The sequence below is a fragment of the Nannospalax galili genome, unplaced genomic scaffold (assembly GCF_000622305.1).
Source record: "Nannospalax galili isolate Female #2095 unplaced genomic scaffold, S.galili_v1.0 scaffold272, whole genome shotgun sequence".
NCBI classification, from domain to species: domain Eukaryota; kingdom Metazoa; phylum Chordata; class Mammalia; order Rodentia; family Spalacidae; genus Nannospalax; species Nannospalax galili.
In genome coordinates, this window is record NW_008331836.1 from 907,734 (window position 1) to 933,393 (window position 25,660).

General features: G+C 37.5%; 1 protein-coding gene across 1 annotated transcript in view; it reads right to left on the reverse strand.

The window, feature by feature from the left end:
* Gpc6 (glypican 6) overlaps positions 1–25,660 on the reverse strand; it is a 1,180,899-nt gene that overhangs the window by 355,944 nt on the left and 799,295 nt on the right. The window contains exon 4 of the mRNA XM_008827006.3: positions 17,625–17,790. Within this exon, the coding sequence (XP_008825228.1) occupies positions 17,625–17,790 (166 nt within the window). The remainder of the gene's footprint in view (positions 1–17,624; positions 17,791–25,660) is intronic.

Sequence of the window (25,660 nt, forward strand, 5' to 3'; positions counted from 1 at the left end):
ATTTGATGCCATCTTCTTTCTTCCATTTGTTGCTGTACACACCTGGTGCACATAAACTCATACAAGTATGCACACACACACACACACATACACATATACACACATGCACACACAGAGCCAGTAAGTCAACCATTATGACATTATCTATAGTAGAAAAATACTAGAATCAATACTTATAAACCATGCTATTTCCAACAATGGAGGACTACACAGCTTCAGAAAGCCTGCAGAAGATCTGGAATGATTTACGCTATGAAGAGATAATCACAACGTCTAAAAACATATTGGTAGCATGTTATTTCTCAAGGAAAAAAACCATTGGTAGCATGCTATTTCTTTTGTAAGAAAGGGGGCATGCCAGCAAATCATGTTTATCTGCCCACGTGCAAAACCACAGGAGATAAAATCCAAAAACAAAAGATGATCAGCCTGCAGCATGTAGGTCAGAGAAGGATAAAAATAAGGTTAGTATAGATAAAGAGGAAGGGGCACATAAAAACATGATTTTTACATAGTTTGACAAACCTGTAGCAAGGTTTTCATGCAATAGTTCAATAAAGAAATAATCAAAATCAACCAGCATGTAGGAGAACCCACAGGAAAACACAAACAGCAAGTAAAACTATAGTACCAGTGAGCACAAAATATTAAAGAAGATGGGGCAAAATGACTCTGAGTAACTTTTAAAAACTGTATTTTTTGTTGTATACTAAAACCCTAAAGCCAAAACAAAATGTGCACACACTGTACTTTAAATAGTCCACATACATCTTAAAGGGAATGGCTAGCAAGTTTAACTTACATATATATAAATACAGTGTAGATCTCCATGTTGGAAAAAGATATTGGAAATTGGGGAAATAAGGTAAAATGAACTTTGTGGTATTGAATTAGTATAAGTGTGAACTCAGATATATACACACAGAGAGAATGAGTGAATGGAACATACATGTGGAATAGTACACAGACATGCCTCCTATGTCTGTGTGCATAAGTTTAATAGTATTGGCCTTCCAGCAGCAACGAGCACACACAGTACTTAGGCCCTGGTTTCTTTACAATTCTCTAGTAAAAGGAATACAGGCTTCTTAGAGAAGAGGTTGGTGTGAGACTAGAGCAGGAAAACACAAAAAGATCCTGAACTAGCTTGTGATGGCACAAATAAGAAAACATTCCAGACGGATGGAATCGTGTCAAAAGGATAAGCTATTAACTATAAGGAGCTGTCATGTACAAAAATGGAACATACATAAGGAACAAGATGAATGCTGATATCACTGGAGTATACCCAATGGATAAATACCCGTGAATTCATAGTCATATACAGAAGCAATGGAATATAGAAGGCGTTGTCAGAATGAAAGAGTCCACATTGGGGTGGGATTCTAATTACTGTGTGTGCTAGCAAAGAGGAGTAATAATACTTCCATTATACAAACATTGTGGTAAGAGCTGCTATGGCTTCATCAGATATTCCTATGGATGGATAATAGCATCAGAAGCAAAGCAGAGGAGGTCTTGAAGTGTCTTCCAGGGTTATATAAGTTATGCACTCATATAACAGAAAAAACTGGCTTAGGGTTCTGGAGACTGGAAAGTGGAAGGCTGCAGAATCACATTTGGTCAAGGACTACTTTCTTTGCTATAACAAGGCAAAAAGCATCATATTGCAATAGTGAGCAAGAGAGGATATGAGCGTTGACAAACTCCTTCCCTCGATAATAGGTGAGCCGCTCATGAACTCACTCTCACTACCTGACCACCTGAGGCCAATATCCCAAAACTGGGAATGAAGTTTTCACTTTATTCAAACCATAGTATTCCACAAGAATGTACCAGCAACACTCAGAAAAACGTAATAACTTTATGGTAAAGAAAACCCAGCAGATACTAAAGAACACCAGAGGAATTATTAATAAGAATAGTTCACTAGTGCTCTTCAAAAAATGCCAAGGTCAGAAGAAAAGAGAAGTGAAAAACTGATACAGATCATAGAAGACTAGAAAGACATGACATCAAAATGCATGTGGAGGAGTTAAAGAGATGGCTCAGCAGTTAAGAGCACTGACTGCTCTTGCCGAGGACTGGCATTCAGTTCCCAGAGCCTCCATGGCTGCTAACAACCACCTGTAACTCCAGATCCAGGGGATCCCATGACGTCCTCTGGCCTCTGCAGGCACTGCATGACACAGATGCAGTTAACATAATGCAGGTGAAACACTCATACACATAAAATTAAATAAATAAAAATTTTAAAATGCATGAGGAATCCCGAATTGGACCCTGAAACATAAGGAAGATATTCTGGGATAGACTAGAGATATTAGAATCAGGCATGTGGGGAAGATAATTGTACCATTGTTTGTCTCCTGGTTTCATTTATTATAGTATGGTTACATAGGTATGATTTTAATAATAGAATAACGTGAGTGTCGGATAAGGAAATTTTGTTTTTGCAACACTGTTGCAACCTGAAACTTATTTTGATATGAATGTCAAAACAGTTTGATTCCAGCCAGAGCAAGAATGTGGATCAGTCACCATTTGGTAAAGTTATTTCTTTTTCACAATCCCTGGGAATATAAAGCATATAGTCAATCTAAATGTTTATATAGTAAAACTGTTATGTAAGAAGCTTCTAATTTGGTACAGATAAGGGCTTTGGTAAAAGAACCTTTAAAATCATGATCTAAGAAGTAGCATCTGCTTAGGAGGACAGAAGGTCTCTAAATAAAATAAACATTCTAAGCAATTAGTAAAATTTTAAGATTAATATGGTGGTTTGGAGCTGACTCAGGAAATAAAGAACTTGCTGCACAAGCTTGAGAACCAGAGTTGGATCAGCAGAATCCATGTACAACTGGGTACAGTGATAGATATTGGTCATCCCAGTGCTCCTATGGCAAGAAGGGCGGCAGAGATGGGGACTTCCCGAAAGTTTGGCAACCACTAGTCTGGCTTCACAGCAGTGAACAGCAAAGAAACTCTTAACTCAAACAGCGTGAAAGGTGAGAACCAGCACCCGAGGTTGTCTCTGACCTCCACCTGTGTCATGGTTCATGCTCATATATGTACACGCACACATGCACTCACATCACATACATACACACATCCAAACACACAGATTTATGTTTATTTCTTGAAGCCTAAACATTAAGCATGGTATTACACAGCAGATGACAGTTATGCAAAAAAAGTGAAGTTGAAATCTAAAAATACCTACCCTGGTGCCTGTTAGAAGGCAAAACTTAATGCCTTGGTTCTTAGTCTCTCAATTAGTATAGATGGCCATGATTTTATTCTATAAATGACTACAGATTTATCAGAAAGGATCATAGGTATTTCCTCAACTGCCTCTGTAGCTCTCCAGTGACTGTCTGTAGGAGTAAGAAGTTTCAGTTTAAAAACTTTGACTTTCATCTTGTAAACAATTTGTTGAATGAGGCTTTTTCTTCACCGTGTTGCATTTCCAAACTATTAATTTCTGCATCTTATAAATGCCTGGATGTAGCTTAAATTAAACTCCTGTCTCATATTTGAAAGGTTGATTTAACAAGTTTCTGATGAATACAGGCAATCAGATAGCCAGGGATCACCAACCAAAATGGAGAGGAATCAGTGTTTGATGCAGCAGAATTAGCAAATTTGTCATTGTTTTTTTAAATCCAGACGTATTCAGGAAAAATGGATTTCAAGATCTAATTCCACATAACATTAAATGGATCCTGAAACTAACTTTCCCAAATTCAATTAAAAATGAATGTAATAATTTTTCAACACTATTAATGGCCATACTTTTAATGTTACATGGCCACTATGTTATGTTTGAAATTTTGATCTTAAAAGCCAAAACTCCCATGTGTGTTAGGAAAAACAAATGTAAATCTTCACAAGTGAGTGGAAGACAGAATGCAGCCTCTGGGCTCAACCTTTGCTCCGACCCTCATACTATGACCTCAAATTATTGTTCCCAGGCCCAACCTTTCCTCTTGCTTTGTTCTGGCAGCTTTCCAGAGATGGACAGGTGGTTTTGGGGCTTTTTCTTAGGTTACAAATCAAACAATATTTCATGATTTTCACCTTTAATGGGCTAAGCAAAAGGCATTTGGCAAAAATCACTACAGAGGTTTGGGGAAATAATTTATACTCCAGGGCATTCTTAAATCAGTAACTTTGCAATATGAAATTCAAAAAATAAATACACAGAACTCACTGCTTTTTCGATGCTTGTATTGTAAAAGCTACGTCACGTATATTTGTGCTGTTCTTTGGGAGATTCAGTATCCAGAAATCAATGAATAGATGACACTGGTCCTTGCACATTGGGTTTTTATTGGTGACAGTTGTGCCACAGGGCATGCAGTGAAGTCAAGTGTTACTTTCTGAAACATGGACTTCTTGCCAGTGAGGGGAATTAATGTACCATAGAAATTTTGTTTTGTTTGTAAAATTAACAGAGATCATGCTTCAAGTTTAATTTCAGAACTTGGGATGCCCACAAATGAACAAAGTGGTCTGAGATTTCATTGAAAAAGCCTATACTAACAAAAACGTTTCCCATTGGATTGACTACAATTATAAAATATCACTTTGTATGATAAGCAAGACCAAAGAGGGTTCCTAAATCCAAGAAAATGCACTATGGGAAGTAGTCAGGCATGTCTCTGCTGAATCATATGCTAAATGCTCTCATATCTGCACCATAGGCGTCCTAGCTGCCCTTAATTAAAGAGGCTGGGGAGTACAGACAGAGGTTCATTCTGAGAGTACATTTAATGAGCAGGCTGCTAAGTATTTCACATTAGGGGTGAAAGAAGGTACGATTCTACAGAAAAAGAATAGTCAGGCACCTGTGTCAGCCAAGGAGAGAGGATTCTGGGCACAACTGTTGGGGTTGATTAGGAAGTTGGCCGCAGAGCCCTCTGGGTTTTGGGAACCCTCCAATTGTTCTTGGAATCCTGGCTCCTGTCCTAGGAACAGGAAACACTAACATTTTAAACATCTAGTTGAACATTTCAATTTTGGGGTCCCATTCTTTCTCAAATCCAAGAAGCGCCAGGCAGATTAAAGAAATCCATCTTTACCCTTCTTGGAACCAGCTTCTCTATTTGCTGACAGTGCCATCTTTCTACAGAATGCTTATCTCGGTCATATCTGAAGTATTTCTTCTTTGCCTCCACATTTAGTCATCTCTGTCTATACATGGTGTCCTATAAATTTTGCTTGCAACTCGACCATGATTGCTGTGTTCCTTTCTTCCTTCATGCCAGTGATAATCTACCCAGTGTCACTGCCATTCGTCTCGTCCATCTGAGTCTGTCCTTTATTTAGCTGTCAGATTGTGACTTAGATTCTGCCATTCCTTGAATAAAAGAGCCCTGTGGCTTGTCCTTGCCTATAAGACAGAAGCAAGTCAAGCATGTGGACTGACCTTTGAAAACCCCAGATGTAATCCTAACCAATCTCACCGCCTAGGGCACAGCAACTGAGTACCCTTTAAGTTTGGCTAGTTTCTCATAAGCTCCTGACCATGCTAAGCTTATGCTTCTTTCCACTGCTTCCCCATCCTGGTACCACTAACTGCTGCTCACCTAAGCAGAGGCACAGGCTTCTCTGCTAGGAAGGGCCATGTACCTCCCAGGAGCTAAGGCAAAGCCAGAAACAGGGATAAGAAGAAACTTGGATGGTGGCGTGAACTACTTCTCATCCTGCCCCTTTAGTTCTTATGAGTTTACCGTGGTCTGACCAGTTTCCTTTAGCTTTCACCGTGTTCTTGTCTCTGTGGTTGGCATGCTGATGGCATCCGGATTTTTTTCTACCTGCCTGTGTACTCTGATGCTTTCTATTTTCTCATTTCTGTTTTCTGTCCTAGCTTTTATAGGTTATCCACCTGAGCAGGGAGCCATGCTGTTTCTGAGCTCAGTGTTCACTCTGTGAACATGTCTTATTTCTTGGTGAATTACACATACTATCCAGCTTAGTCCTCATGATAATAAGACATAGGTGCTGGCAGTCCCTCTGAGCCATCATGAGTCAGGACTCAGAAAGCCTTGACTTTTCTTTTTTCTTCTCTTCTGTCTATTTGTTATGGGTGCTGATTAGAGTCTAGGTATAATTTTTCTGATACTTTGGACTTCCTAACTTCTGATGCTTCCCTTCCTGTCATGTGGATGCTTGTCCAACTTTTGGCTGCCTCCATGTCTAACTCATAGCCTCTCTCCTCTCTCTCTCTCTCTCTCCCCCCCTCTCTCCTCCTATATGAATCTATAATGAACCTTTCTCTAAAACTCAAAAAAGAGATAGGCAGATCATCTCATATTTGTTGATGAGAACAAGGAGATTTATGCAGGCTAAACAATGTTATTTAGGTCACACAGGCTGTAAATGGGGTCATCAGAATTCACATCTATGCAGTGACACGAGAACTTGAACTCTTAACTGTGTTTTCTCCACTTAACTAAACTCTGCTTTGAAAGGGCACATCTCATCTGTTTGGAAAATCATAATGTCCCAGGTCTCACAATTAGGTCACATCATCTTCTTTAGTGTCTAACACATATGTGACTAGTCTATTAGCATGAAGAAAGGTATCTAATAAGTGTGTTTTGAAGAGAATCAGACATATTGAAATGTTGAGCCATGTCATGTAAAGTAAAGGAGCTTTAAGAGCCTAAGCCACTTTGTTAGTCAACAAAGTAGCCACTGTCTGCACAAACTCACTGAAACCTAACTAAATTACAAATAACTGTGATCATCATTTTGTCATACACTCCAACATATAAATACATATTTTCCAGGTGCACTTCAATAAAGGTAGAAAAAAAGAAAAGAGATGAAAAGTTGGGTTCTTTGTACAAACCATATTTTAAACATTCAACAATGACATTTTGTGATTTTTATATACACTGAGAGTAAATAAAGTGAAAAAGTCAATTTATTGGTCTTACTAGACTGACTCAAAGTACCACATGAACCCAAATATCAACATTGCAATTAACATTACAAATTGTATTACCATTCATTTAACTTCTCTGGTCTCACTTTCCCCATCTGTCAGGTGAAGTTCATACTGTTGATTTCTTAATGGGATTTTCATGGGAATTAAAAGTGTAAAATAGCTGGGCTTGGTGGTGCAGGCCTTTAATCCCAGAACTCAGGAGGCGGAGGCAGGTTGATCTCTGAGAGTTCAAGGCCAGCCTGGTCTACATAGTGAGTTACAGGCCAGCTGGGTCTACAGGGAGACCCTGTCTCAAAAAGACCAAAAAACAAAAGTGTGAATAATTATATTAGTATTTTTACAAAATGCTTTCCAAATGGGGTCCTGGGTTATAGAACTAGAGAAATAAAGTCTCTTACAATTTTAGGGCTGGAAGAAGGTTTCATGAATAAGAGAGAATACTGCTCTTGTAGGGAACCCAAATTTGCTTCCCAGCAGCCATGTTGGGCAGCTCACAACTGCCTACAACTTCAGCTCTGGGGGAATCCAGTTGCATACCTACACACACACACACACACACACACACACACACACGCATACACACACGTTAAATTGTGTCAGCAAATACTTGTCTAATATTGAAAATTCAGTCACATGATTCGCCAAAAAGTACCGTAGTACTGTCGAATGAGGGACATGTCTACTTCACTCAAATCCTTGTATTGTACTGTGAGTGTCTAGGGAATGGTTCCTAGGGAGCTCTTTCAGGATTCTTTATGATTTGAGTTCTCTCAGCAGGTTGGGTTAGATCCCCTTGATTTTGGACTATGGACTGCATTTCTGTGACTTGCTCAATTCCTAAGAGTTTAGAAAACCAGACTAAGTTAAGGACAGGGACCTATAGAGCAATAATCAAAGATTCTGAACAGAGACTAGGTAGAGTCACTGCCTGATTCTATCAATCTGAAAACCACATCGGTCCTGGCACTCCAAAGGGTGTGTGGGTGTGGAAGGAGGCATTGCTACCTGCAAAGCTCTCTCACCTCCACGGACATATTCACCTCTTCCAGTAGAATTCTTAGGCCCCTCATTAAATCAGTTCATTTGCTGAACACTGAAATTTTACTGGTGAATATTCTCAGACTTGTTTGACATTTAGTTATATGCTACCTTTCTAGAAAATTCTTGCAATGCATACAGATATATTCTTGTCCGAAGCATGCCATATATTCAAATACTTATATTTCATTGTTTTTTCTATTTTTTTACCTCTTAAAAGCCAAATAAAGGAAACCGTTAGTTTAATAAGTTATTTCAATCCCTGCAGAGAGAAATTGAGGACATACCTTTTTTCATATATTTAAGCTATTATTTCAAGGATAAGGAATAGTTCATGCTCAGTTTTAACTTAAATTCTCTCTTGGTTATGTGATGAAGCATCAATAGACATAGTGCTTTTAAATGTTACAAGATCAATGTTTTCACATACCATAAAGTTTCTCAAAAGTTTAAATTATTATCACACATTTATATTCATCCCTTCTTTAGAGTAGGAAATGAAATATGCTTTTGACCATCAACATAAGTCACCAAGGGTCAGCTTAGTGTTCACCCTCATTCCTTGGAGGGCTACTCTCAGTGAACAAGTCACAGACCCATAGACCGACAAAATGAAGGAAATAAGAGTTTTATAAAGGGTCATCTATGATTGGTGAAGAAATAAGCCTGAAGAAAATGAAAATCATTTAAAAAATAACTCAAACATGACTATCAGCTCTACTTTTGAGATAATCTTAAATTAAAGGAATGTTTGGAGCAACTGTTAAAATGTATATATAACTGTTACATTTATATGTAAATAAGCACACTGCTATCATTTAACAGAACAATCATTGAGATACTTAAATACAACACTGCAGGTCACATGAGGATGAGTTATGTGGATTTAAATAAGGACCTTCATGTTACCTGCTAATCAGGAGTGATTTAAATGGCAGACATTCCCCTGCTCATCACACAGAATTTTCCTGATTCTTGCCATAGATCTGTGTATGAACTGTTAGGTGGTGTGATGCTTCCCATAGCAATCTCCTTATTTAGTTCCTTATCTCTTTCTTAATTTCCAGGTTCTACAGCCTAATTCCTACTACCACATGATCCTTTTGTCTCCAGAAATTGGATTTGATAAGAATATCATTGGGCTAGTATTTATAGTGTTTGATTTTTGCCTGGGTTTCTGGGTCATTTGGAATGTATTTCATTCCATCGTAAAAACATTGTTTTCAAGTACTTTACTTTCTTTAGATAATGCCTAAGGCCAGACACTTGTGTTATATAGTTTGAACTTGGAAAAAAAAACAAAACAAAACAGCATCATGTTTCCAAAATTAAATGTCATTTACTAAAATAAAGTACTTTTGGGGGGGCTTTTGGAGATAGGGTCTCTCTATAGCTTCAGCTGGCCTGGAACTTGCTATGTAGACCAGGCTGGCCTTAAAGTCACAGAGATCTGCCTGCCTCTGCCTCCTGAGTGTTGGGATTAAAGGCATGCACCACCATGCCCCACATAAAGTACCTTTTAAATATAACTAACTAAACTATATATAATTGTCTATATAAAACACTAAAATTGAAGTATAAACAAAATGGAAAAAGAAAACCCAAATGCAAAGGAAATTCTCCAGTCCCTTGGTATCATTTCGATGTGTTCTTTTTGCTCCTGGCAAATGAAATCCTTTTGTTGTTGGTTCTTAAAAAAACTGGTGAACTTGATAAAGCATAAAAGATATTTCACTGAACTTCCCATTACAAATGAAATACCTTATGTCCTAACAGATGCTATAATTGCAAATAGATGTATGCCTTATATTATATCATCCATCTCATTTATCTTCGAAGTCCGCTTGAGAACATGTAATAGTAGCAATTAGAAAATAGGAAACAGGGAGAGTACAATATACAGCGTGTAGAAGGTGATTATGCACAAACTGGAGATAGAGCATTAAACAAGAATGAGGATGGGCACAAAGGAAACACACACACACACACACACACACACATACGCACACATGCACACACACGCACAATCACTTGACTATCTAGTAATTTTAGGTTTAATGTCCATTGTCTGCTTTGAACCACTGGAAAATTACTTGATTCAGAAGGAAAATTGCAGTCAGTCCTGTGTTTCCCTGGTCTTTCTGCCTCAAGATCAGCATTAGTGTAGCTCAAAGGTTAGGAAATGCCTGGCTCTGTATTTGCCAAGTAGCCCATTATGATATCTTAAGGGCATTAACCCTCTTGAACCACAGACAGGTGTTCTGACATTTGGGGAGTTCAGAAATAAACCATTTTCTAAACCTAGGTAATTGATATTAAATGCAGCTAAGGAAATGGTGCCGGGTAGCAGTCAGCCGTTTCCTTCTTTTCTTTCTTTCTTTCCTTCTTTCTTTCTTTCTTTCTCTCTCTTTTTCTTTCTTACTTTCTTTCTTTCTTCTTTCCTTCCTTCCTTCCTTCCTTCCTTCCTTCCTTCCTTCCTTCCTTCCTTCCTTCCTTCCTTCTTTCTTTCTTTCTTTCTTTCTTTCTTTCTTTCTTTCTTTCTTAGGTTTTGTTTGTTTTGTTTTGTTTTCCTTAAGCAGTTACTTTACTATTGCTTATAAATTCTGCCAGCATTACATAAAGAACACAATATTTGACACATGCATACAAGAAATGAGTAATATCCAGTCAGCATCTGTAAAAGGAAGGCAGAGAGTAAGGTGGCATTAGATTTCTGCTGATTGGAAACAGTGGGACTTTGTTTATTGTTTTAAGTTTTTATTGGTGCTCTTAGGAATGCATGAGAGCAAAACAAGCTCTCACTTAAATTGTTCCTCAATTTAAGAGTTGTGTTTCTGGACTATATTATTGAATAAGCTCTTGTCTTACACAGAGTGGAATTGAGGAAGAACTAAAAGTCTCTTGGTAAAGGCAGTTCCCAAGATGTTCTGTTTCTTTGGTCTACAGGAAACAGTTTTCTATGCTTTGAGCCTAGAAGTTTCTAAACATGGCATTTCAGGGTATATCAGTCAAAGTCATATCAAACCTACTGTGGAATTCTTAGTAACTAAGGAACTTCTTATCAGATTTTACGCTACAGAATTTCATGCTTGAGAATATCTTTGAAAGAGTAGTAGATACACAAATGCTTGAAATAGTTTCCCATGTTTATCTTACATCTGTCTGAAAGGTGAACATCATACAGTCTTGTACATTTTATAAAAGAAAATCTGAGTTTATTTGCTATGAACAATAAATGATTATTTTCCAATTTCAAATACAGTTCATTCGGTATCATTTTTCTAAGACAAAAAGAGAATACATGAATTGCATTGGAGACAATTCTTGTAGTTTCTGAGAGAGCGGGTTGTGCGTCAGAGTTTCCATTTATTACATGACAGCAGTCAGTTGACTGACCTAGTCCAGCTTCCTTGCAGCTGGCTCTAATTTACAAGTTGATAGCAGCTGTCACAATGGAAGGAACAGGTTCATTATCTGATTTGTTTCTGTCATCTCTGCTCTCATAGAGTCCATTAACAACGGGGATACGTGCTTTTTAAAACACTCAGTTACTCAGACTTCCATTAAAAATAGCAGGCCTACAAAGTAAAATAAAAAAGCCTGTCTCTATATTGCCTTAAACCTTTCTGTCTGGTTGTTTCCATTTATTCTGTTCACAGACCATGTTTCTGAGTAGGGCTCTCATCAGGCTGGGGTCGTACCTGTCCTCTTTTCTAGCACTTGCTTATAGCAAAGTAAGGTTGGTGATGGGTTCTAGGTAAACATACCCTAGACTAATGAATGACGACGGAAAGAATAGCTGCAGCTGCAGATCTCTTGTCCTGGCACCAATGTGGTACCCACCTTGGATTTCATGTTTGACAAGCTCATCAATTTCTGTGCATTGGACTGTCTTAAAAATTAAGAATTGGTCATTTTGGAAAAAAGACAGCCCCAAAAGTTTGATTCCATTGGTTTTTCTATTCTTAGAGTGTCCAAGGCCTGACTGATAATATAAACCTGCCCTGATGGTTCCCTCCTCATTGGAAGGCATCTCTGTCTGCATTATCTACATCTATATCTCTAATCTGTATCTGTGTCTACAGCTGAATCTACATCTATATGTATATTGGTCTGTATCAGAGAATTAAACTTTTTTTTTTTTGGTCTTTTTGAGACAGGGTCTCCCTATAGCAACAGCTGGCCTGGAACTCACTGTGTAGACCAGGCAGGCCTTGAACTCACAGAGATTCACCTGCCTCTGCCTCACAAATTCTGGGATTAAAGGTGTGTGTCATCACACCTGGCAGAAGTAAACCTTTGGAGAGGAAATAATACAGGTTTTCCAAAATCTATTTGTTCAAGTTCAATGGTAATGATATTTGATGATAGAAATTGCAAAAAATAAAAACAACTAAACATTTTGAGAACTAGGCTAGACTTAATGAAATTGTGACAAGTATTTGAAAATATCAGTTATATATGCTAAGGGCATTCAATATCAGTTATACTTGATGATGCTAATTTGGTACTAACATATTTGTTATTTCATTCTGTACTTACCCCAGGAAGGGCTTCCCTAGGGAAATCTTCCCTAGACTAGACACTTACCATCCTGAGCATCTATTGTCCTGATATTTTATCATAATTAAATCACATTAAATTCCACGGGCAAAAGTGAAAGTGTAGCCAGGCATGATGGCTTATGTCTTTGGTTCCAGCATTTGGGAAGCAGAGGCAGGTGGATCTCTATGAGTTTGAGGCCAGCCTGGTCTACACAGCAAGTTCCAGGTCAGTCAGAGCTACATGGTGAGACCCTATCCCAAAAAATTTGTTCAACATCCTTGGTAATTAGGAAAATGCAAATTAAAATTACTTTAAGATTTCATCTTACCCCAGCCAGAATGGCTAAGATGAACAAATGATACCAAATGCTGATGAAGATATGGGGAAAGGGGAACCCTCATTCACTGCTGGTGGGATTGTGAACTGGTGCAACCACTATGGAAATTAGTGTGGTATACTCTTTGAAAAGTTTCACAACTGCTAAAGTGCAGAGAATAAGTAAGTAACTGTGAGGTGCCCCGCCCTAAGTAACGTATCTAAAGTCCAACTTCTATACCTTGGGCTCAGGGAACATGGAGATAGAGGGGGCAGAAAGAATGTAAAAACCAGAGAAACAAGACACCTGCTGCTACTTAAGGTATTCTAGACATGATAGGGAAGTTGCACCAATGAAATCTCCACAGTACATAGTCGAACAAGATCTGCTTATAAAAACAAAACCAGAGGACATACCAAGACAGATGGGGGACATTTCAAGGGGTCCCACCTCAAGATGAAGAGCTCCAAGCAATCAATGGATACTGAGGAAGGGAGAATAAATTTTCTCTAGAGACAAGCTCCCTGAGAGGTTATCTAACTTCGAATGGGCAGTGTTAAACACAGGTACACAGAAGCACCACTGAATAGACTCAGTGTATTACATATATCAATAAATGTATGCATGTATATCAACAATAATAATAAGGAAGGGGACAGGAATTGAGAGGGAGTGGGGAGGTATAGGAGGAGTTGGAGGGGGACTGAGAGGGATGGAAATGGTACAAACTCTTATACGATGTTCGCAAAAAAATTAAAAAAATGAAATGCTAGGGAAATGATTTAATCAACCAAAGTAAAATTGGTTATAATAAAAAAGAAATAAGCAACCTTAGAATGATAAAAAAAGTGGAGAGCAAATGAAAATAAAATGGACAATTAGCAAAAAACAAAACAAAAAGCTGTATATGTAGCTTATTCAATACAGTAGTTTGAATTGCTATATTGAGACAATTAGGGTCTTAGTAAAGTGAGGATACATAATCAGAACAAAAACATTGTACCATTTTATATCTATTCTTGCTAAAAGAAGCATCATATATGATTTTAGTGCTAAGAATAGCACAGAAGGAATAGAATCCCTGCCTCTTGCACTAACCCTCCCCTTCACGTATCAGCAGCTTCTTTTTAAAAAGATCTTTTCTGATTCTCCTGGTCAATAGTATGTCAAAAGGTACCAGATGTTTGGAGGAGGCTTTCCTGCATGATTTTAAAGTATATACAAGATTTATTATAGATAGAAATGTAATTTCAGCCTTGATTTCTGTGCTCATGAGCCAGGTATAATCTGTCGTCTGGCCTCTCTTCAAATGGAACAGTTCTTATGTGTGGATTACTGGTACCAATGCCAAACACTCAAAACAACCACAGGATGTTACTAAAATAAGCTCTGCCTACACCTTGTTTCCCTCCAGAAAATTTTAAATTAATGTAAACACTTTTTTTTTTCAGAAAACATTTTGCGCATAGTCAACATTTAAAAGACGCTTTCGTGGGATAAGCTATGTGTGCACACAGAAACAGCTGGGCTATGTCTCAGCAGACTGTCAATGCCTTAAATTGCAGTATTTTTCTTCATATTTCTGACAGTAACAACAGGCTAGAAATACCTCTAATGTTCCCCAGGGTCCTGCCTAGTTCAGGGGTGCTCACAGCTCACACAATCATTGTGACTGGCCATGGAAGAGAATATGGGCTGTGCTTTATACTGGAAAACCACAAGCTACTAGAGGGCAGGATGAGATACCTGCCAGAATTACACTGATGCTTTCAAAGCAGATTCAGGTAGGGGCTGGAGAGATGGCTCAGTGGTGAAGAGTGCTTACTGCTCTTGCAGAGGACCTGAGTTCGATTTCTAGCACTCACATGGCAGCTAACTACTGTCCTTAACTCCAGTTCCAGAGGAATTGGATGCCCTCTTCTGACCTCCTCAGGCACTGCATGGCACAGGTACACTTACACACATGCAGGCAATACACTCATACCAATAATTATATACATATACAATAAATAAAATAAAAAGAAGAAAGTTTTGTTTTTAAAGAAAAAGTTAGTTTTTCCTTTTTCTATACTAGGTTCTCAGTAGGAAGCTGAATGCTGCCTGTGTGCAGGGCTCCAAGTTAAGCTTGTTGGAAGACTAGGAAATGCATTGTGAACAGGCTTCTTTCCTTCTTCTAAGATTAAAAGAAAACAATAACAACACAACTGCAGGGCTTCAGAAGTAGATGGAATACCATTGGGGTTTTTACTTGACGGCTTAAAACACTGCACCTTATATGTGAACTTTCTTTTGACATGGTCCAGATACCAACTGAATTCTACTTTTCTCTCTCAATTAAGTCTTGACATTGTAAAGATCATGAGAATGCAGCACTGATTTGCCTCCTGTTTTTGCTAACAGTTGACAGCATGCCATAGTTAATATTTAAGTGAGTATATAATAATTAAAGGAAAAGATCATGAAAGGTTTAAAAAAGGAAGTTCATATAGCCAGCATATATGGCACATGCAATTGGCAGGACCAGAGTACAAGGTTTGATAAAGACATATGGGGTAGTGGGGGGTGTGGGAGTCAGGGATTGCCGGTGCCAGCCAGAGAGAGGCATTATACACAGTTTTGGTTGACTACCAATTTTCTTACCAGTCTTTGCTACAGCTTTTATCATCTTGTATGATCTGGAAAGGGGAATTGGCACTTTTGACTAATTCATGCAACAAATGTGTGAACTAACACTTCCCACCCAGATGAGCATAAGCATAGTTTGCTGTATGACTACGTTGGTGGAGAATTCCCATATCATATCAAAACAGGAGAAAGAAAACCAAAAGAGTTTTCTTAGAGATGACTAAGACGGGCAAGTAGAGGAAGTATTTGAAGTGCATTCAGCGAGGACTACTCACCAGGTATATTTCATTAACATACAACCAATGCATGGTGGATTCATACTTTATTTTTAAAATCAAAATTGCTTTTAGATATACAATTTCAATCAAGTTGGCATCTAGAAAACCAGGAGATTGGAAGTAAAAGAATTTGTTGCATGTTAACCATCTAATGAGCATGGAAGGAAAGAAAACCAGTTGGGAGGTAATTATTGAGGGTCAGCAAGATGGTTCAGTGGGTAAAGGCACTTCCTGCCAAGCCTGATGACCCAAGTCCAATCCCCAGAACCCATATAGTGAAAGGAAAGAACCAAGTCATGCAAGTTGTCCTCTGGCTGCCACACACATGCTAATACACACATCCACTTCCATCAATATTTCAGCCTTACCAAAGGGAATACTGGGAACTCAGGCAATTTCAATCAAAAAGTGTAAATAATCAATATGGTTCCAAGGAACACTGTGAGGTTTAACCTGATTTAAAAATATGCATTCTTTTTAGATTTTCTTTGGTGAGACTATGTGTGTTTGGAGTACTTTTTGCCACAATTATTCTGTATCTTATATTGTAGAACAAGTTTATTCTTATCGTTCATTCATATCTTCCTCCAAGATCTCAGCAATGAACAAAAATCTTAGCAAAGAATCATGTTATTTTTGAGCCAGATGAGTACCTTAGTATTTCCTCTCTTAAAACGCCCTTGGTTTTCATATAAAAGTAATCTAAGACTCTATTAAGAGATTGTACCCTCACCTCACTGAAAATATAGAAAGCAGTCCTTCAACTTACTCACTCTGAACTGATTCTCAGACTTAATTAGATGACTTCCAGTTCAATGTACCTGCTGTAATTTTCTTTTTAGACTTCAGAACTATTTTCTTTGGCCTTCTTAAGTAGGATATTGAACCACTTGATGGCTTTCACTGCTGTAACCTCAGTATACCTGTTCACAGATAGGTTTCTCTGAATTCTAACACATCTTAGTTCTTTTTCCTATCTTGCCCATCTGAACCGTCAGAAGACTTTCCTGGTGCCTCTGAGCAGAGGTTTGCATAAAAGATGAAAGTCCTCTGAGGCTGAGAACGCAACACAACTGCCACTTTCACCTCTCAGCTTGTCACTCTGTAATTGCAGCAAATACTACTAAAGCACTTTTACTTGAAGGCCATTTGACAGAGGGGAAGAAAACACAGTTACTCTTTCAAGGCTTGCATATTTTCCTGGGAGAAGCCTGTCTATAAATTTTGTCCTTTTATCCTTGGCTATTTGGGAAAGATCTTTGGGCAGCCAATGTTCTGGATGATTTTTTTGCTACCCAACAACAGAGCTGTGATTCAGAGCCCTTCCCCTACATCAGCCTCACTTTCCCTCTCTCCTACCTCTGAACCCTGAATTCCTGTTCCACTGCTTCTGCGCTCAGAGCCCTGTTGTCTCCACAATGGGATAGGAAATTTGCATGTTCTGGTGAAAATACTGAGCTCTTTTCAATCTAGCAGTTTTAGGAATTGTTTTGTAAAATCTTTGATTATGTTGATTTAATACAAATAAAAAGAATTCTCTGAATGGTTTTTCTATAAGAATCTTTTGTGACTTGCTCCTTTTTGAAGAACCTTACTGAAATTAAGTAAGATTACATTATCAGAGGAGTAGCACTGATTGAATATAGCCAGGTTGCATGTCTTTAACAGGAAGTCTCTTGAAATATACAAAGAAGTCTTAGTTTGCAGGATTTTAAAAAAGAAAAGAAAACTACAAACACTGATATTTAATTTGCTAAAAGCTGTTTCAGTCTCTTTAAGTCATCTGAACTTTTGAAATACCAAACATCACAAACACTTGGCGGTCTCAGGTCTTGGTTGCTGGGCCTGTTTGAATGCCTCTTACCTATGAACAGGTTCCACTCAGTGTCCAGATCGGCCTGGTTGGCCAAGCAGCCCTTCATGACGTTGAGGCAGTAGTTGTTGCAGGGCCTCACGGTGGGCAGGCCTCGGCAGTATGGGCAGTACAGCATCTTCATGAGAGCCCGGATGCACCCTGGGGTGGGGCTGACCTGTAGGTGTATCAGACAGGAAAAGAAAATCAGAGCCAGGAAGTGGGGTGAGGTGTAGGGAGCAGAAGTCATAGTCTCCTAAACAAAATGAAAAAAATAGGCAAAATAGCTTTTCTGAACCTCAAGCAGTCAGGCAGAGGATTAAAGTGACTATCAGAATCTGAATTCTTTAATTTTTGATATAGAAGCCAGTCAATTCCTATTAAATACTTCTGCTCAGAGAAGTAACAACTTTTTGAAATGTCCCTGTCAACATTTTGCTCTCTGTCACTGCAGTTCAGCCCTAAGACACAGACGCTGTTTCATTGTTACAGAACCTGAAGCACGATAATGTGTGTGAATTCAACTTGCAGAATAAAAACCTGTAAAGACGTTGTTACTATTAAAGTTTAATGAGACACCTCTAGCAGAACTTCCAACTGGTTACTCGACTGATTTCTAAAGGAGGTTGGAGGATATCCTTCTTGTGTAGACTTTTTAAAACTGAATTTAATTTTTGAGAAATTCATACATGAGTATTGTATTCTCACTCTTTCTATCTGCTACCCCATCCCTTCCAACCATTCCATGTCGCCTCTGTTCTCCCTCTCAACTCCTTGTCCTTATTGTTTTCATATATACAAAGGTTCAGTATCTGGGATTTGTGACTTCCAGACCTGCATAGAGGAAATGGATCTGCTAAGGCACTTATCTTCAAGCGTCTGAGGGAACAGGATCTAGAAAATTCATAGAAAATGTACCCAATATAGAATGCAAGCAGGAATTCTTGTAGTAATTCAGACAAGTTTAACCCCCTGACGATGAAGTACTATTTGCCAGGAGCAAGAAATACAGTGTTCCTAATTAATTCTGAACCAGTAAGGACTAGCTACTGAACATAAGCTACTGAATAGAGGAAGACCGGTCCCTGTGAAAAGTCATCCTTCAAGACAGACAGCCATCACGGTCAGGAACTCAAAGCCATGAGGATAGCTGCACTGGATGTGCATAACAATGAACCCACCAACAATCAAGCATGGATGGAGGAGGGACTTAAAGACCTACTGCTTACGGATGAGCTACTGATAGAGTCAGGGGAGAGGGAGAATTGTTGCCCTTAGTTCTATACCCACTGGTGACCCTGCCAGGTTCCAATGGATAAGAGCTCATTTAAAAAGCCACATGATTGACCGAATGGGTCACAAAACAAAAGCAAATGTCATATTTTGGGAAAAGAACTGGTAGGGATTGGGTTGGTGGGGTGGTGTTTGACAGAGAGGGGTGGGGACTCAAGAGTGTGAAGAGAAGAATTCAAATACATTATATAAATGTATGAAATTTTCAGTAATGTAATTAATCATTAAAGAAAAAATATAATATTATTCACAATAGAAAAAGAATTATAATTCAACTTCCAGAAGGGGGGAAAATACTTAAGACAGCATAAACCAACAACAGAAAATGAAATTCAGAAAGCCCTTTTGCATGTCCTATTTATTTTGTTGATTTTTAATTAATGTTGGTGCTTCTGCCAAATAACTGGGTGTCTGTTGCTATACTCATATTTTAGACACAAGAAAAAAATATAGGCAAACCTCTGTCATTTTCACCTCTTTGAGAGTTGTGGTCTTACCAGATAGATAGTGTACGGGTGGCCACATCTACCTGCAAACACTCCAAGACTGTAGCATGTCACCAACAGAATGCTGGGACAGGAGGAAGCATTCCCTTGCAGCACGACACTAGCAACAACCACAGCAATTTGCTGCCATTTTATCCTTTACCCAGAAACCAAACTTGTAGATTTGGCAAAGCCTTGGTTTCTATAACAATTTTGAATTATCTTACAAAAAATTTTCTAGGACTTTGGACATTCAGAAAAGTTCACATGTGTTGCAAATAGTCATAATTCTAGTCCTAGGTTGTACAATTTATATTTTTATGCACTCACATTTTTGTGAACTATCCATCTTTCTATTCATTTTTGGTCTAAGTTTATTTCTATAACAAAGTAATATTCTTCTGATTTTTACTTTTTCCTGTTAATTTATGTAAAAAAGCTGGTGTGAGTAAAACAGAATCACCACAATCAACATTCAGAGCTAGCACATAAAGAACTTAAAGTCAAAGAAGGAAAATAAACAAAGTCAGAATTGCTTCATAAACATATTTACAGAATACTTTCAGAGTCATTCACTCTACAAGTGAATAGTTCAACCACAAAAATAAAAGTAAAACAAAAATTTAAAAAAGAAGCAGACACAAACTCTGTGGACAGTTTTGAGGGCATATCAGTGTCTAGATAGCTTATTCTCTAGTTGCCAAGTTCATTGAGAACACCAAATTGAGCCAAACTGCTTTAAAAGTTTCTTTATCTACAAGTATCTCACCCATCCATATATCCATCCATCCATCCATCCATCCAGAAAGAAGGAAAGAAAGAAAGAAGAAAGAAAAAAAGAGAAGAAATAAAAAAAAATGTGTCGTCCCAAACTATGTTAATGTGGACTTTGAAACTTATGCACATTTTCATCATATGGAATGGATTTCTTATAATCCTTTCCTTACCATATATATATGTTATTTATTGTTTTTCTTTATGTGTATGAGTGTATTGCCTGCATGTCTGTAAGTGCATCTGTGTTGTACAATGCTCATGGAGGTCAGAAGAGGGCATCAGATCCCCTGGAATTGGAGTTACAGCTTTTAGCCATCATGTGGGTGCTGGGAACTGAACAGCAGGTCCTCTGTGAGAGTTGTCAGTGCTCTTAACTGCTGAGCCATCTCGCCAGTCCCCTCCTTACATGATTTTATGTTATAGAGTTTTACTTTTCGTAGCTGTCCATTCTTTCTCCTGATGCTTCTCTCCAGAAACCTGCCCTGTTTTCTCTCAGGCTTACTAAGCTATCTCCTTTGATTGTAAGCTTTTAATTTTCTTACTATAGGTGTTTTACAATGCTTAGCTTCTTTTTACTGGAGTTGCAGCATAAAACCTAAGCTTTGGCTGGTAATGGGGATTCAAATTTGTCTTGGACAGCCATGGCCACCTTATTCAGCATTATTATCATTGCCACTCTACACAACACGTGTATATAATATTATGTTCTACCTTTGTATTGTGTTATGATTTTGGTACTTGTTAGATGCTTTTTGAAGCGACCTGTCTATTCTCTTACCCAGTTTCTTGACCACATTGATATTCAAAAGAAAAAAGAAAAGAACAGGATGGTTTTGTACATACTGACATTCAGCTGTGGCTTTTTAACTTGATCATCAAAAGCTATTGATTACATTAATTCTAAAACGTTGGGTTTTTAAAAAAAATATATAATTGTGTTGGGAGCAGTACATTTTCTCAATCTGACACTTCAGTAGAGTTTCCAACTCAGTGTAGAAACCAACAGAGAAAAATGAACAGCCTTAATAACCTGTAAGAAAAATGTTGTTCAAGTGTGGGTCTCTGAGCACTTTCGATAATGATATCCTTCTTGGTCAAAGAAAGGGCATTTGAAGAAGAAAAGAGAACTCAGGGCCTCAGAACTGAAGCATTCATGTTCAAACATTACAGTTTTTGAGCTTATCCAATTGCATGCCTGAATTAAAAACAAAAAAATAATCAATTCAAACTGAAGTCTTTTGGAAGCAAGCTTCTAAAAAGAAGGTAGCTTTAAACATCAAGTGTGTGAAGGCTTGTTTCTATTTTTAATATGGTTTTATAATTATAGTATAACTATTCCTTAAACATTTTTTGATTTTTGAAATGTAGATTCCCAAGAAGTTGATGAGATAGTAAAGTCGCAGATAATCTTCATTCCTGTGTCCTCAGTGTTGATGCCTTACACAGTTGAGGGTAACTATGAAGTTGATAACTGACATCTTTGCATTGATAATGATGTTAATCAATCCACAGATTCAATTTTCATGGCTTTTTGAACTTGTGTGTGTGCTTGTGTGCACATGGTTCTGTGTAATTGCATCCCATGTATGGATTTGTGTAAACACCACATAGTCAATATATAAGTCCTTTCCACTACCACAAAGAAGCTCTCCTGGGTAATCTCTGTCTTATTTCCATCCATGTCACCTGTCAATTAGCAATTTACTTTCATATGCATAGTCTTCTCATTTGTACATAACAATGTGAAAAGTTTTGATCATGACATTTTCGTTTATTCCCCCTTGAGGCCAAATTCAAGTGTGTTATATGTGTTACTAGTTCATTGCTCTTTATTATTAGTGTTTTTAAAGATTTCCTTTTATAAATTCATCATCACTATTAGTGTATATAGGTGTGTGTGATGTGTGTGTGGGAGGGTGCTTGTGTCCCAATGTGGACACAATATGTGCATGTGAAGATCAGAGGACAATTTTGTAGAGTCTGTTCTCTCCTTCTACCTTTATGTAGGTTCTGGGGATTGAACTCAGGTCACCAGGCTTGTTTGGCAAATTTACTCATTGAGTTATCTCTCCGGCCCCTCCTTCCTTTTATCACTGAGTAGTAGTCCACAATTTGGAGGTACCAGAGTATATTCAACTCTTCTTGGACTGGAGGAAAGCTGGGTCATTTCTGGCAATTCACTATTAAGAACAAAACTTCTATGAATATTCATATATAGGGCTTTACATAAACATGTTTTCATTTTTTCTAGAATAATTACTAGAGTACAAGTGATAAGTTAAATGATTATATTTAATTTTGTAATATATTGCTAAGCATTTTCCAAAGTTTCTATAATAGTTTACACTTTGATCAACTGCATATATAAGTAAGCCAATCTCCCAAATCTTTGTCAATATTTAAATATCACTATTTTTGAAAAATTGTAGCCATTTCTATAGGTGTGCTATCATCTCCTTTTAATTTGATTATGCATTTCCTCTGGATAACACTCTAGCAGCATTCTTGCCTGACTAGGTTCTAATGACCACCAGATTCCAAATCTTTTACTAGCAGGTCCCTAGGCAATATGCAAAACAGAAAGTCTGAAATATTAAACTTGCATATTTTAGTAAAACCAACATAAAGGAATTCTAAAATTCATACTTGAAATTGAACTTAGTGTCTCAAAGGTATAGAACCACACATTTACAAAATTTAGACTATATGAAAATCATTTCCTATGGAAGAAAATTATTTTCTTTAAGCAACAATAGAGAATAGAATTCTTATGGGGGAAAAAAACATGGAAATTTTTCTGAGACAAGGTCTCTATGTCTTGCTGGAAGGTCTAGAGTTTGCTATGTAAACCAGGCTAACCTTGAACTATTCACAGATATCTGCCTGCCTCTGCCTCCCTAGTGCTGAGATTAAAGGTGTGCCCCACTATGCCTAGCTTTGAATTTTTATGTTTGAAAATATGACTGTAACATCCTAGATCAACAAGATAGCCTGGGAAACAAAGTTATCTAACGCAATAAGTTCAGGACAGTAGCATTTTTATTTTGCATTGATGTTGACTCTCTCCTTTTATGGGCCTTTTGCCACTGTGATTCATAGTCTTTAATCAAGAATTTAGAATATTAGCAGAGAGAAAGAAATAGCCAATGTTTCATCTTCTGTCATGCACTCTCCTGAGATTTCGGTATAAACTCCTACATATTGGATTTTGACTTATTACATCTTCTGTTTCAATTTCTATATGATGAGTGACATAAATTACATTTACATTTAACATCATAATACAACTAAAAAGTAAGAATCCTTGTTAAATAACTGAAAAGTAAAAGAAGTAATACAAAAATACTTGAGTTTTTAATGTTGAAATCCCATGGTTTTGTTGATGTCATCAATTTGCTTTCTTAGTTGAAATATGATATGCTAGAAGGCAAATAATACAGAAAGGATGCAAGAACCAGATGGGACAGAAGTCAGTCTGTGTGACTAGTTGTGCCCATCAAAATGTATAGCAATAATTCTTATGTTTTATGAGTGAGATTTGAAGCTTAGACTATTCTTCATCTTGTAATAGAAATTTCAGGTTTCTAGTACAGCTAAGATTTCTGTAACTTTAGCAGTTCCTGACAGTAGCTAGTGTAAAATAAGACTATCTCTTCAAATATTAAAAAAGCAAGAAAACATGTGAAAGTTATAAATCAGAATGTACACAGTAGGCATATACCTACAAAATGCTTGTTCCTATGAAAATCATACAGCCCAAATAAATACACACATCTGTCTTTTGCTCTCAAAGGATAAACAAATTAACGTCAGTGAATTATTTAGATACAATGTGCTTGTTTTTGAGCAAGGATTGATACCATTCCCACATTTTCTAATGTATAGTTGCAGTACATGATGAGCTGATCTTGATATATATTTATGTTCATACATATTAATTAATATACTTTCAGATCCTAAAGTGTCTTTCTTGAGCCTTATTTGATAGGCTTACCTTCAGGCTAGATTTCATGTTAACTAATTTTAATTATAATTCTTCAACAACCAATAACTTGTGAGTGTGCTTTGCAATAAATTCATGGAGATTTTAATTTGCATTACGTTAGGAGAACACAGCGTAAAAGGAGCTCGTGAAGAGTTTTGGGCTCAGAATTGGGAAATAGGGATTGACAGAGAGGCTCCTGAAGAAGGCCCAGTAGGAGATGCCTGCGGGCATGCACAGAGAAGCAGCATCACCAAAGTGCAGAGGAGGGAGTGTAACAAATTGGTCTCTTCGCTGAAGAAATCAGTAAGCTAGGGGGAAAAAAGCTAATTTTTCAAAACTCTGAAATTTAATAATAATTTAAGAACTTACAGCAAATGGAGAATGCCTAATCTAGAAAGAGATAGCTTCATATAAGATAAAACAAGCAAACAAAAAAATCTCAAGCCTTAAGGATTTTAGAAAGACTGCAACCATACAAAGTATTTTCTTTGACCACAGTGGAAGTAAAGTCAGGGATCAATAACAGAAGACAAGCTGGCAAGCTGGAAAAGTGACAAGTACATGGAAAAGAATATGTTCTTATGCAACAGTGGGAACAACAAAATCGTGATGGAAATGAGAAATTTCTTAGATGGATGGAAATGAAAACACAACATGCCAAAACACGTAGCACAACATGTCAAAACATATAGGCCTAACTGCTTACGTGCCAAGAGAAGAGAGATCTGAAACCAATAACCTGACTTCATACCTTACAGAAACCAGAAACATAAAGAAAGCTAAACCCAAAGCTATCAGAATCATCTAATTGAGAATATTACTAATGTGAGAATAAAATTAATAGATGGGGGGAGTCAATGAAATCAAGAGTTCTTTGAAGAGTTCACCAAAACTGACAAATCTTGAGCTAAACTGAGTACCAAAGATGAGAAGAAATGAGTGACAAAATCAGACATGAAAGCAAGAACATTACTATCAATGTTTCAGAGATTAAAAAAAGAAATAAAGGCCTAGGGTGTGATTCAGTAGTAGAACATCTGCCTAACACCTTCAAGGCCCTGAGTTCTGTATTAATGAACAGCAGTAAGATTTTAAAGAATTGTATGACCCAGTGGGTAGAATGGAGTATTCCTAGTTGCTATACATTTTAAAAACGTACATCTATCTACACAGACCTTCCCAATGTGATCTTTGAAAATGGGTGTCAGTAAATATGAAGCAGATGAGGATGGAGATAAAATCAAACTTGATCAGTGTCCTCAGATCCAATAAGAGTACCCTCCTAAGAGACAGAAATGGATCCAAAACAGAAGATGATGTGAAAAGTGAGACAAAAGTTGGAGTGATGCATGAAATTCAAGAATATTGGAAATTCAAAAAAAAAATAGAGAGAAACATGTAAGACAGTCTCCTCCCTTGACCCAGAAAAGAAAGCATCTGGCTTTCTGACTTCTGGTCTTCTCACACCCTTCTCTCAAGACTTTGGAGCATCTGAACTATGGGACAAT